We start from the raw sequence: 14,409 nt of genomic DNA, 5'->3' as shown, positions 1-14,409 counted from the left end.
ATGTGAAGAAAAAGATCCTCTCGGTTCAGGCGGGAGTTAAGAGGTTGAAGTGAAGTTGTCTCAACATTAAAAGAGTGAAGCTTTATTGATTATTCTGTGTGACTGTATGCAGGTTTACAGAAACAGATCAAACAAAACACCACCCTAAAAGATAAAGGACACTACCTGGCTAAAAGATGGAAAAAGTGGATTTTACATGATAACGGACCTTTAAAGCTAAGAAGGCAATCTCTATTCACAGCACGAGAAGTTGTCAGTTCAATCCTGGTCTAGGTGAAGGTCTAAGTTTTCCCTGGGTTTATCCAAGTGCAGTTTACCACATGAAACAAACGTGGAGCAGGTTAATCCCCAGTTCGTGGGTAAAAACACGCACTGGTCGGAGTCAGTGTCAGGATCAAAAAAAGGAATGATAAAGAAATGAAAGATCCTCACAAGCTTTTTTAATGCTCACCAGTAGTGACGTTTCTTCAGACAAAGTTTAATCCCAAACCAGGGACTTGTGACCCTAATCCTGAAAGTGCATTTTATTCATAGAAATTGTTAATATATCTTTATATTTTTGTATTTATTGCTCTGTTTTTAATGCCTTAATGTGAGGCTACACAAAACCATTGATTGATTGATTGATTGAACGGATAATGCATGTTGATAATTATACAGTACTTTATTATGTTTCATATTATTACGCACATTTTAATCAAGTGGAATTTCACATTTTAACTTTGAAGGTGTCAGTGACTTACACGGTTTAACAGTTAATCATTATGGGACAACAAACAAAAACAGAAACAATCTAAAGAGAATATTTAAAAAGAAAAAGGGCCAGACATTAGACATAAAAGATATAATGCAGCAAGAGGAACCACTTCATTAAGGTCATGCTGCGGACATCAAATGCCTGTTAATTTGTGATAATATATGAGTTATTGCTCGGTCATCTCCAGAGAGCTGTACATGACTTTCTTCACTGAGACCGAGTAGGGCTTGTTGGGGATGGAGTCGTACTCGTGATACAGGTTCGTCTAAAAGTCAGGAAAAGTTATCAATTCAACAGCGTTGTTTAAAAATGTTATCAGCAAAGTGACAGCTTCTTGCCTCTGTGAGTTTCTCCTCCTGCTGGACATCAGGTTGGATCTCAGCGACTGAAAAAATGGCTAAATATATAAATAAAAGGAGGTTAAAATGAAAATAAATCCCACTAAATATTTTGACAAAACAAAACAAAAAAGAGCAGGTTACCTTGCGAGTCTGTGGCAGGTTCAGGTCTACACAAACTATATTCACCAGCGACAGGCTGTTGAACAACAAACATACGCAATTATATATGTCACATTATCATACAAGAATAATATTAGTGTGTTATTCACCTGTCCACTGCTGTTAGGAGCCTGGGTTTTCACTTTATTGTAAAAATATGACAAAAAAAAAGATTGAAAAAAAAGTTAAGGAGCCAGGTTTGACTTTTAGACATAGTATGTTTTGGCACGTCGACTAAATTCCTGTATTTAACTCTTTTCCTTGTAGTGAATTCCTTGTTTGCCCCTTGAGTATTCTGTAAATGCAGCAATTTGTGGTAAAATAAAATAGTTTGGGACGAGCTCAAGGATATTTAAAGAAATAAGTTGGGTACAGGACCATACATTTATACCGTAAATGCTCTAATATAGGCCGGGGCCTTTATTTACTCAAGGGCATCTAGGACCAGGCCTTTATTGGAACCAGGCCACAATTAGAGACAGGCCTTTATTTCTATTTGAGCAAAACGGACGACCAGGAAAATGAAGAAAAATTAGATTTGTGTCCATTTGCACCTAAAATATTAGGTTCATTTATTAATGAACATTTCAAACCCTCTCCCAGCGGCTGGAACATTGACGCCTTTTATTTTGTCGGGACAACAGGAAGTGTTTCGTTGCTGTTAGCGGAGCTTTGACATCAGTGTCACTGCAGGTTTCTGTTTCGTTTTTACCGCGGACCGGATTATTTGTTGTTTTCTTGTGTAAAAGGCGAGTTTAGACGGAGCGTTTGTGTTTGTGATCGATCATGAGACTGACCCGAGAGAAGACGAGACGCTCGCGCTGATGGGAGGAGTTATTTTGAGGCGTGGGACTGACCTGCACACGGAGCAGCTGGACGTGCTTAGAAGACGCGATGGAGACTTTATTAAAACCCTGGAGGGTCACACAACATTTGTTGCTTTCCCTGTTTCTAAATATCGTCACAGGAGGTTTGAAAAGTGGCTAAATCTGTGTCAAAGTTACGCTCGGATCAGCTCCTCCGCAGCGTCCCCATCGGCCCGGGTTCATGATTGTTTACTTCCTGCACGTGAGTTTTCATTTACACCAGTATGAGACAAATTCCTGGGGAATATTTCTACCGCTATAGTTTCTAATAAAAGCCCCGGCCTGTTTTAGAGACCGGCTTTAATTTGCCTCCGCCAGCCGCGAACCCGGCCTCTGTCAGAGACCCGGCCCCTGTCAGAGACCCGGCCCCTGTCAGAGACCCGGCCCCTGTCAGAGACCCGGCCTCTTAGAAACTGCTTACAGATTTATTCATCTATTTATTTATTTTATGGGGAAAGGGCTATCAACACATTTTTTTATATGGTCGATCAGGCTAAGGGACACTCAAATGGAGCATTTCTTACCATTCCTTTGTTTTGTGCAGAAAAAAGTCACAACCAGCAGGACACAGCCCACGGCCACCCCACCGGCTGGCAACAGTATCACCAACGTCTTTATGAGACTGTCTAATGAGAAAAGATACATTTCACTTTAACCTATTAACTCCCGCCTGAACCGAGAGGATCTTTTTCCTCACGTCATCACATTTTTTTTCCATAATTTTTTTGTTGGGTATTCAACTCATTTTTGTAACTTTTTCGTCATTTTTTTGTCATTTTTTGTCACATTTGTCATTTTTTTCGTAATTTTTTTTATCAATTTTTTTTCATTTTTTTGTCACATTTTTGTAATTTTTTTGTAAATTTTTTGTCAATTTTCTTGTGACATTTTTGTGACATTTTTGCCACTTTTTCGTCACTTTTTTGTCAATGTTTTTTTCACTTTTTTGTCACATTTTTGTCATTTTTTTCGTCTCAGTTTTGTTGCTATTTCCACAGCTTTTTTCCAGAAGCTTTTGGATTGGGGTAAAGCCAAACTGGAGAAAATGTGCTCGGTTCAGGTGGGAGTTAAGGGGTTAAGAAACTGTGGTACATCTGCAGTTAAAGTACAATATGGGTAAAAACATAAAGGGAAATAAGCAACTTACTTGTAGCTGTTAAATTGTCTGCAACAAATAAAACATTAATAATAAGATTATTGATCTTTCACTCATGTGTCAGTCAAGTTATTACCCGAATCGTGGGCCGCAGTCTCACTTCCTGTCACATGGGCCTGTGTCCCAGTGTTTGTCTCTGGGTAGAACAAAGTTGAAGTCGATGGTGGGCTTGTTGTGGAAGTTATTTTAGTTGCTGTAAAAGATGCAATTTCAATTAAATGTAGATATGATATTAGTGTCTTCACCAGAGCACTTTAGCTCACTGAGATAACAGCTGGACCTAGGACCAAGTTCACATCTGTACATGTTGCCATATATTCTTTTCACATGGGGCTGCACACATAGTCAGAGGCTGACACTTCACATGGGGCAGCACAAATGATCAGAGACTTACATATCTACAGCAGTTGTTTTTTTTTTTTTCACATGGGTGCAAAACACTTTGTTATTATATCTGCCAATACTCACCTGTAACCATAATAGTTCTCTTATCACTGTGAGGAGATGTTTTCTGATTTACAGTGTAGAGACACTGGATCTGAACTTCAATGGGAGGACTCTCGTTCCCCAAGAACAGATCAGAGCCTGTGAGGTTTTGGACACAGCCAGTGGCCTCCAGATGTTTTTCATCTGAAGCACTCACGGTGTAGAAATTACACAAAGATGCTGAAACGTAAGATGGAGGCCGACAGTGGAGGATAACTCTTTCCATCTCTGTGATCACTGAAAGATCCAAAGTCAGCGTTGGAGGGGCCAAAACTATAAAAAAACCCCACAAACAAGCAAGTGATAAAACAGGTCATAACTGTCTCATTCATAAGATGTAAAATATATGTAGAAGAGGATACGACAGACATTACAAGAAGCTTCTACAGATACATGTAAAACATGGACTGGAATTCAGTTGTTCAACTCAGTGAACAACCCAGTCCAGTTGACATCTTTGGAAACGTTTCCACAATGGTGAACTCAATGAACAACTGAGAGCTTCATGAGCCTTGTGATCTATATACAATACGCACTGACTCTTAAGTTCTAATGAAACATTTGACTCAAATAAATGTGGAGAAAGTGGGCACCCTTGTCGTTTTTTTTTTTTTTTTTACATGGGTGCGAAACACTTTGTTATCATATCTGCCAATACTCACCTGTAACCATTATAGTTCTCTTATCACTGTGAGGAGATATTTGCTGATTTACAATGTAATAACAGTGGATCTCAACTTCAATGGGAGGACTCTCGTTCCCCAAGAACAGATCAGAGCCTGTGAGGTTTTGGACACAGCCAGTGGCCTCCAGAGGTTTTCCACCTAAAGCACTCACGGTGTAGAAATTACACAAAGAAGCTGAAACGTAAGATGGAGGCTGACAGTGGAGGATAACTCTGTCCATCTCTGTGATCACTGAAGGCTCCAAAGTCAACGTTGGAGGGGACAAAACTATGAAAAAACACAAAAAAGAAAGTCATGTAACAGGTCATAACTGTCTCATTCATAAGATGTACAATATATGTAGAAGGGGATAAAACAGGCATTACAAGAGTGAGAAGAAGCTTCAGTAAAACATGGACTGGAATTAAGTTGTTCAACTCACAGTGAACAACCCAGTCCAGTTGACATCTTTGGAAACATTTCCACAATGGTGAACTCAATGGACAATTGAGAGCCTACACAAATATCTTCATGAGCCTTGTGATCTACAAAACGTACTGAATATTAAGTTCCAATGAAAAATCTGATCAAATAAATGTGGAGAAAGTGGGCACCCTTGTCTGGTTCTCCTGTGTTTTGAAAAAAAAAAAGTGTGATGTTTGAGGTAAGTTGCTAAATGTAAGCTTTGAATTTTGATGCAGTGTGTCAAATAGAAAGGTCACCTGACTGATTCAAGTGTTTTCACCAAATTATATTATTAATAGTACTGCAAGTATAAAATTTAATCTGAGTAAATTATAGTTGCAATTGTTTTTTTTGTTTTTTTATCTATTCCAGTCTATTGTTGATTAATGTATTTGCTTAATGTTCATTTTATAAATCCATACTGTTTAGATTGTTACAGGGCACTTGTACTTTCAAAACTTTCACACAGTGGATTCGATATCACTTTTAAACGTCACCTTTTACAGCCACAATTGCTTTGTCGCTGTGGGAGGATGGACTCATTTCCTCATTTTGTTCCGTGTAGTAACATTTGACCTGAACCTCAGCCGGAGCAGACTGGTCGTTCTTCAGCAGATCAGAACCTCTCAGAGTCCGCGTACATGACGACCTCGCCCACTCCAGTCCACTCAGAGTGTAGAAAGAACAGCTGGACACAGATACATACAGGGGCGGCTGGCAATACAGAGTTACACTGCTGAACTCTGGGATCACAGAGGGATGGACGGACACAGTGGGGGGGCCAGGATCTGAAAACGGAACTTTGTATTTATATTTATATACATTTTAAAGTAAAACTATGCATAAAAATGTGGAAAAGAGTAATTTATGTGTAATATACTTTAGACTCCTACCTCGTACACTGATGACTTTCTTCTCACTGAGGGGAGAGGCTGTGGCGTTGAGGTAAGAACATGCTACGTTTATTTCAGCAGGAATGTTTATGTTCAGTAACGACAGAAGTTCACTCCCGTTGATAGTTTGACGACACAGCATTGTTTTGAACGGAGCTTTTTTAAAACTGTAGAGGCAACGACTCACAGGAACAGGAGTCTGACAATGTAAAGTTACTGATCCTGATTCGGTGATGATCTCTGGTTTCACACTCAGTGTTGGAGCGGCCAGATCTGTGAATGATCAGCGGGATAAACAATTACATTGTCTTCATTATTCCAAGTCATAAAACAGTGTTGTTTCTTTATCAAAATCATTTGGAGTTTGTGTGCGTGTGTGTGCGTGTGTGTGTGTAAATGTTTTTGATAAAGATACACTCAAAATATATTTGCTCAAAATAAATATTTTATATTTAATTTGTCTCGTTACCTTCCCCTCTGGCCTTTGACAACACAGCTGTTGAAAACAAGTTTCAATATTAGATTAGACATGCATTTTTAAAAATGTTTTTTTTTGCACATTTTACATGGATGGGTGCATGAACTTCAATATGGAACAAGCAGAAATGGGAGTGAGACAAGAAAAAGTCAACTTTCTATTTAAAACAACATATGGATTAAAATAGGCTGTTTTTGCAGCTGATCAAAAGTTTCAGACCACATGTCTTTAAAAGGCCAAATCTGTGAAAATGTGGATTCAGAGCCATTTTCTGTCAGGTTTTCTCACTGTCATGACGTCCTGATGCAAACGTGGTCGGGTCGTTGAGCTGCATGAGCAGAGCCTCTCACAGTGGCCATCGCTGCTGAGGCTGCAGTGGAGCAGACAGTAGAGCGGGTCGTCTTGTGACTGGAGGGTCTATGGTTCAAATCCTGCAGGTGCACACTGTTGTGTCCATGAGCAAGACACTTCACCCCACGCCTCCAGTGTCTGTGTGCACTGGTGTATGAATGAGAGAGTGAATTGACTGAAAATGTAAAGTGCTTTGAGTGCCTAAAGCAGGGAGAAAGGCGCTATATAAATGTGACCACTAAAACAGTCATTAGGAATTTCCTAAAAGATCCTGAGGATTATGGAACAAAAAAGTGAAGTGAACGACCAATGACCAGTGGTTTCCACAGATGAGGTCCCTCAGTCATGACAGATGCTCTCTGGAACTTGTGCACAAAGCCAGCGGCTGCTTGACCTCCCTGCACCACCTGAACCTTTGTTCCAAGGAAAAAGCACCCAGGTCACTATGGCTTTATCTTTTAGGGAATTCAAAATGACCGTGTTACTGCTTCCCACCTCAGCAGACGTGGCGCCCTGCGAGAGGCTCTGCTTATGCAGCTCAACAACCAAAGGCAAAAAGCACGTCATGACAGTGTGAAAACCTGACAGAAAATGGCTCTGAATCCACATTTTGCACAGATTTGATCAGCTGCAAAACAGACATTTTCAGTTTACACAAAAACTCTACTCACTTGCTGCATTTTGAAGTTCTAGTTGGAACTTTAAAATTCAACCATGCAAAAAAGGAATTCTTGACATTTTTCAAGTGCTCTTACATTTTTTATTGGTCCTGTATCTCTTAAAATGTGTCTACATTTGTAAACTTATGAGGCAAGGCAAGTTTATTCGTAGAGCACAATTCATACACAAGGCAATTCAAAGTGCTTCTTTATTGTCAGTCTTCTATCATAATCACCACAGTCACACTGCAAAAAGTAAATATCAAGCATTGGCTTAAATGACTTGAATTGAGGAAATGTATCTTGTTATAAGCGGTTTTCACTCATTTAGACACTTTTCCTGATCGGACCAAGTTTACTTTGCTTGTTTGAGGACATTTCACACCAGTTCTAGGGTAAATCTCGCTTGAAATAAGAAAGTAATATTGCCAATGAGATAAGACCAATTTTCTTACCCCATTGGCAAAGAAAATGACCTGAAATAAGGACGAAATGTATCGAAACGAGTCAGAAACATCTCAGAACAAGTGAAATAATCTACAAACGCCCAAGAACTTCTAAACCAGTCAAAACAACTAAAATTTGGATTATTATGCTCAAATTGAGATGTTTATACTGATCTAGTTCAATACTTTTTGCAGTGCATGTATTATACTTGCTAATAAAAAATCCTCCATTGTATTTGTTGAAGCATTTATTGAAACATGATTTAATTTGTCGTTCACTCACAGACTCCAAACCAGTGACAAATAAATGAATATAAAACAAATACTCACTCATAAAGACGACAAACACAAGATATCCAGCCATGATTCACTTCTGTCTCTGAACTGTGTTCAATGTGCAGCTCATGACCCACAGGAAAGACACTTTAATCAGGTAACGAAACAGTTCTCTTCTTCATATGTCAAGGTTTAAATATAGGAAACCGTGAGAAATGTGTTGCACAGTTTTTCACTTTGGCTAAATGACCAATGGGTGGAAAAAAAAGTCACACATTACAAGACGAATTCTACTATATACACACAGTCTGTCCTTCCTCAAGAGACCTCAAAACTGAAAAATAATCAATGCGTTTAGTCACGTTTGTTCCATATCAAGTCCTTGGAAGGTTTAGAAGATTAAGATTATTCAGCTCAAAATATGTTGCATCACTTATTGCCGTAAACTGTCCATTGTTGCTGGAACCAGGTCGTCCTGAAGAAATAGTCCCACAGGGAAGAAGATCTGGCTCTAAACTGTGTTCTACAAAAACAAGATTAGCATTAGCATTAGCAAGCAGCATATTTAACACAATATGTGGTCAGTGTGAGTAAAATGCCTCGCCTCATATTCATGCTCAGTGTGAAGCTCCTCTTCGTTCTCACTTGGGGAACCTGCTGGAGATATAATATTGTCTGTGAGTGATTCATTGTGAAATATTTATTCTGTAGGATTTTCTACTCGTACCAGGTGAACAGTGGACAGTAGAAGTGGCTGAGATCGAACTGACGACTCTCTCAGACAGAGGCTGAGAAAAAACAAGGAAAACAAATACATAAAACACAACTGTCAATCAAATCTCACACAAATAAACCAATGGACTGATTCTGTTTTTCCTTTTTACCAGAGCGTCGCTGTTTGGACTGTTGGCGTAGGAGTCGTCTGGAAAAGACAATACAATCACTCTCTGTACATCTCGTTCAATACAGTGAAAGTGAACTTTGTGAATTACCAGAGTTCTTTCCTGGACAGCTGTGGGAGAAAAACAAAACACAATGAAATGGGCAGAATCAACAAAGTCAAACCATAGACTGTAAATTAAGAATGGACGAGTTGTGACTTTCTTCTTCCTGAAATCTCAAAGAAACAGGAGGTTCCGGCTCCTGGACTTTTCATTATGACTTTTTTGCCTCTCTTTAAGTCATTCGTGAACACAGGCTTGTTTGGTTTATTATATAAAACATTCCAAAAGGAGATACATCATCAATGAAGTCGATGCCTTCTAGAGAGAAACATAAATATCTGGTCTTGGAGCAAGAAGAAGGAGATGGAGAGGGTGATTGTGGCTGATCAGACTAAATGACAGAGCAAAGCAAGAGCATCGCTTTGGTTTTATTGGGTGTGAGGCAAAGAAAATGCATTGTGATCAATTTACAGGTAACAAGAGGTTAAAGAAAGGCAGGAGTAACAATTAAAAACAGCTTCTACAAGTCTTACCATTTGCCACCATGTTTTCCTGGAAAGAGAGCAATCCTTCAGCTAAGTTCGAATGAGAGGCAATATGAATATAATGTAACAACATAGTATTTCTTACTAATGATCCTCAGGAAACAGAGGGACGTCGATAACAGGATGGTCACGGCTATGACAGTACGCACGAACAACATCAGCAAATGAAACGGCAGATTTCTAGATGGAAACGGAGCTTCAAAAATAAAAACATAATGATTAACAGTCAGCATAAAAAAACACATCATACTATCATTTTTCTTTCTGTTCTTACCTGGTGTTGATTGTATCTCGGGCTCAAACATTATTGTGGGAACTACTACCATGTCCAAATCTAAATAACCAAATGTGCACATACATGTTCAGAGTGTAGATAGTCTGGCAGGAAAGAGGATTCAGTGCATAATAACGTAGAAGTCAGTGAAACTTTATAGAGAAACATATTCATCCATGTACCGCCAGGCCTCGATTAAAACGCACCGCGCGATTATCGTGATCGACCTTTATTAAAATCATGATTAGATTAAAATTCGATGAATTGCCCAGCCCTAAGTTTACTATAGGCGACTTATTGAGAGTCATTGAAATACATGTTGCGGGGGAAATAAGTGGAGGTGACGTCATTTCCTGTGTAAAATATATATTTACCATAAGCTACCTAATAAGTTGTAACTGTGAAATTGATGTATCTAAGTGGCAGGTTCAGAGTCACTTCCTGTCAAATGATAGCATCAACTATTCAGTAATAACAATACACATTTGATAATATTAATTTCACTTCAATATGTGGCCCTCAAGAAAAAAAGCTTGAACAACCCTGAAATTTGATTGTTTTTATCATTAAGGCGCTGGTGACTGTTTCTTCAAAATATAAGAAAACAAGATTCAAAGGCTAAAGGACATTTTATTGCTTCCAACAAGGGGAAAAATGGAGGCCCGTGCAGGAGGAGCCTGCCCTGGGCCCCAGCAAGTCTGCAGATGTTAGGTTTTGGATGGGTTCAGCCAATCACTTTTGAGGATAGGAACGTTTTACTTTGTGACATAAGTCAAACAAATATTAGCTTATTTAGTGGAACAGCCAATCTGTCTGGCAACAGGATCATGCAGAAATTCAAAATAAAATATCTAAGTGAAAGGCAAAATATTCAATATGAACACTAAATAAAATGGGTTTGTTATAACCCAGGCACTCCAAACAAGTACGAATGTAACAACGGATTTGTCTAATTTTACCTGAACTGGCAGGTTCAGAGTCACTTCCTGTCACATGGTTTGGTCTGGTCGTGGTTTGTACTGGATCAAATGAAGCTGATGGATAAATAAATTTAAAAAAGGTAAATATCAGAAACTCTGGAAGAGAGTCTTGATTCAGGTAATATTTTGGTGTTTTCAGTAGCGAGACACTTACTCACTTACGTAATAATACCAGGAGTAGTTTGAAATCCGCGCAGTAATCTTCACTTTACTGTGCGGATGCCAAACTACTCCTGGTATTATTACGCCTTACAATATAGTTCCCCCTTTTATCCGCTTAGAAAATCCACATTGTTTAATTGTGTGTAATTATACTTTGTAGTGGAACACTTCACGTAACCATATTTAAATAGGGAAAACGTGGAAGAGCTTGGTAGCTTCTATCTTGACCTGTTTTGGAGCTATAGTGGAGAGAGGGAGAGGCTAAATGCTAACGCGTCTGCGCTGTGTTTACGTGACTGAAGGCACGGGTGAAGATCAGACAGGTCCTAAAGAACTCGTCAAAGCTAAAGTAAGAACATATCTCAGTATGTAAAAACGGCAAGTGCAATAGGTGAATCCTCCAGCCAGGTGATTCTGACCATCAACCTGGCTCCACATCATGGAGACGGGTCCCCGGGCGCGGCACTGCCGTCGACCACTGCTCCTTACGGGTTGCCCCAGCGGCATCGAAGGATGGGTTAAATGCAGAGGACAAATTTCCCCACTTTATTTATACAATAAAGTATACAAACAAACAAACAAAACAAAACAAAAACTCACCTGTAACCATTATAGTTCTCTTATCACTGCGAGGAGATGTTTTCTGATTTACGATGTAATAACACTGGATCTCAACTTCAATGGGAGGACTCTCGTTCCCCAAGAACAGATCAGAGCCCGTGAGGTTTTGGACACAGCCAGTGGCCTCCAGAGGTTTTCCACCTGAAGCACTCACGGTGTAGAAATTACACAAAGAAGCTGAAACGTAAGATGGAGGCTGACAGTGGAGGATAACTCTGTCCATCTCTGTGATCACTGAAGGCTCCAAAGTCAACGTTGGAGGGGCCAAAACTATGAAAAAACACAAGCAAGCAAGTCATATAACAGGTCATGACTGTCTTATTCATAAGATGTACAATATATATAGAAGAGGATAAGACAGACATTACAAGAAGCTTCTACAGATACATGTAAAACATGGACTGGAATTCAGTTGTTCAACTCACAGTGAACAACTCAGTCCAGTTGACATCTTTGGAAACATTTCCACAATGGTGAACTCAATGAACAACTGAGAGCTTCATGAGCCTTGTGATCTATATACAATATGTACTGACTCTTAAGTTCTAATGAAACATTTGAATCAAATAAATGTGGAGAAAGTGGGCACACTTGTCGTTTTTGTTTTTTTTCCACATGGGTGTATAACACTTTAATATTATATCTGCCAATACTCACCTGTAACCATAATAGTTCTCTTATCACTGTGAGGAGATATTTGCTGATTTGCAATGTAATAACACTGGATCTCAACTTCAATGGGAGGACTCTCGTTCCCCAAGAACAGATCAGAGCCTGTGATGTTTTGGACACAGCCAGTGGCCTCCAGAGGTTTTCCACCTGAAGCACTCACGGTGTAGAAATTACACAAAGAAGCTGAAACGTAAGATGGAGGCCGACAGTGGAGGATAACTCTGTCCATCTCTGTGATCACTGAAGGCTCCAAAGTCAACGTTGGAGGAGCCAAAACTATGAAAAAACACAAGCAAACAAGTCATATAACCGGTCATGACTGTCTCATTCATAAGATGTAAAATATATGTAGAAGAGGATAAGACAGACATTACAAGAAGCTTCTACAGATACATGTAAAACATGGACTGGAATTCAGTTGTTCAACTCACAGTGAAGAACCCAGTCCAGTTGACATCTTTGCAAATGTTTGCACAGTGGTGAACTCAATGGACAACTGAGAGCCTACACAAATATCTTCATGAGCCTTGTGATCTACAATACGTACTGACTCTTAAGTTCCAATGAAAAATCTGATCAAATAAATGTGGAGAAAGTGGGCACCCTTGTCTGGTTCTCCTGTGTTTTGTAATAAAAGTGTGATGTTTGAGGTAAGTTGCTGAATGTAAGTTTTGAATTTTGATGAAGTGTGTCAAACAGAAAGGTCACCTGACTGTTTCAAGTCCTACTTAAAGGATACTATAGTGAGAATTACAAGGTATGTACTTCTAGAAACAGTGGTAACTCTTAGTAATGTAGGTTGTACTTCTTGTTTTCCCTCATGCTGATTTATGTTGTTTTATAGTCACAAAATCCTAGAAATTACTTCTGTTTGTAGAAGTACCTCATTTACTACCTATGAATTGCTACTGTAGTATCCTTAGTACAACCTTCATTACTAAGAGTTACCCCTGTATCTCTTAGTAATGAGAGATACAGGGGTAACTATGTGACTCCCTAACCCTAACCCCAACTACTAGTAATTACCACTTTTAGTGCCACCATAAGTACCACTGTCATTACTAGTAATTACCACTGTAATTACCATGGACTTACCGGCCTGATGCTCAATGAACATGTTTGGTCCTTTGTACAAGTGGGAGTAACTCTATGAAAGCCCATTAAATATGTTTGGATAAAAGTATATGAAAGCATAGATGACAATTATTATTATTATTTTTATGGAGTCAATTAAATTTAGTCAATTACATTTACATGAAGTTGATGATTAGGCTTATAATACAAAAAAAAAAAAAAGTACTATATACGGAAACTAAAATGAAGAAAATATTGGAGAAAAAAATAAAATAAAATGAAATTCATAGGAAGAGCTCTTGCATGTGTGTTTATTTCATATATAATAATTATTGAATGTCCATTAGCGTCTGCATCCTCATCCAAGTGACCAATCAGAAAAAAAAGAAAACAAATTCAATGATTTTGATAAAGATACATTATATTATTTAAACCTCAAAATAAATATTTTTAATGTGTCTCGTTACCTTCCCCTCTGGCCTTTGACAACACCGCTGTTGAATAAAAGTCTCAATATTAGATTCAACATTTTGTGCATGTCACTACTGTACATTTCTTATATCTTTTAAAAAGCATCTACATTTGTAAACTTATAACAATTATAATACTATCATATGGCTAGTAAGATGTTGTCAGTCTCCTATCATAATCACCCCAATCACGTATTAGCCAAAATTTAAAAGTTTGTTTGATTCTACTTCTCTAAACTCTGCTGCATTTAAAGGTTAATAAGGAAATTGTGCTCGAGGTCTTAAAATATCATAACACTTTCCACATTGCCAATATTACTTCCTACTTACTAAGAAAAAACACTTTAATTACATTTATTGAATCATTTATTGAAGCACAACTAAATGTGTAGGTCATTCATAGACTCCAAACCATCGACGAAAAAAATAAATGAATATAAATCAAAATACTCACTCATAAAGACGACAAATACAAGATATCCAGCCATGATTAACTTCTGTCTGTGAACTGCAGAGTGTTCGATGTGCAGCTCATAACCCACAGGAAAACCACTTTAATGAGGTAGCGAAACTGTGCTCTTCAACGTAGAGAGTTTCTTCTCATGTCAAAGTTTAAATACAGGAAAGTCACAAGAAATGTGTTGCACAGTTAAACCAGATACGTTTATT

General features: G+C 38.5%; 2 protein-coding genes across 2 annotated transcripts in view; one reads left to right on the top strand and one right to left on the bottom strand.

Annotated features, from left to right (window-relative positions):
* LOC306965531 (uncharacterized protein) overlaps positions 1-14,409 on the top strand; it is a gene marked incomplete at both ends in the record, with an annotated part of 279,183 nt that overhangs the window by 78,002 nt on the left and 186,772 nt on the right. The window lies entirely within an intron of this gene.
* LOC306965971 (uncharacterized protein) lies at positions 859-14,325 on the bottom strand. The gene is made up of 9 exons (XM_079560594.1): positions 14,195-14,325; positions 13,738-13,764; positions 5,789-6,061; positions 5,393-5,683; positions 3,748-4,038; positions 3,356-3,472; positions 3,271-3,288; positions 2,648-2,749; positions 859-1,154 (listed from the first exon to the last, which is right to left on the bottom strand). Exons 1-9 carry the CDS (start codon positions 14,226-14,228, stop codon positions 1,048-1,050), a joined length of 1,260 nt encoding a protein of 419 aa, XP_079416720.1. The 5' UTR covers positions 14,229-14,325; the 3' UTR covers positions 859-1,047.

The sequence above is a fragment of the Gobius niger genome (assembly GCF_951799975.1).
Source record: "Gobius niger genome assembly, chromosome: 7".
NCBI classification, from domain to species: Eukaryota; Metazoa; Chordata; class Actinopteri; order Gobiiformes; family Gobiidae; genus Gobius; species Gobius niger.
The sequence above is the reverse complement of the archived record's forward strand: the minus strand, read 5'-3'. Positions and strand labels throughout refer to the sequence as shown.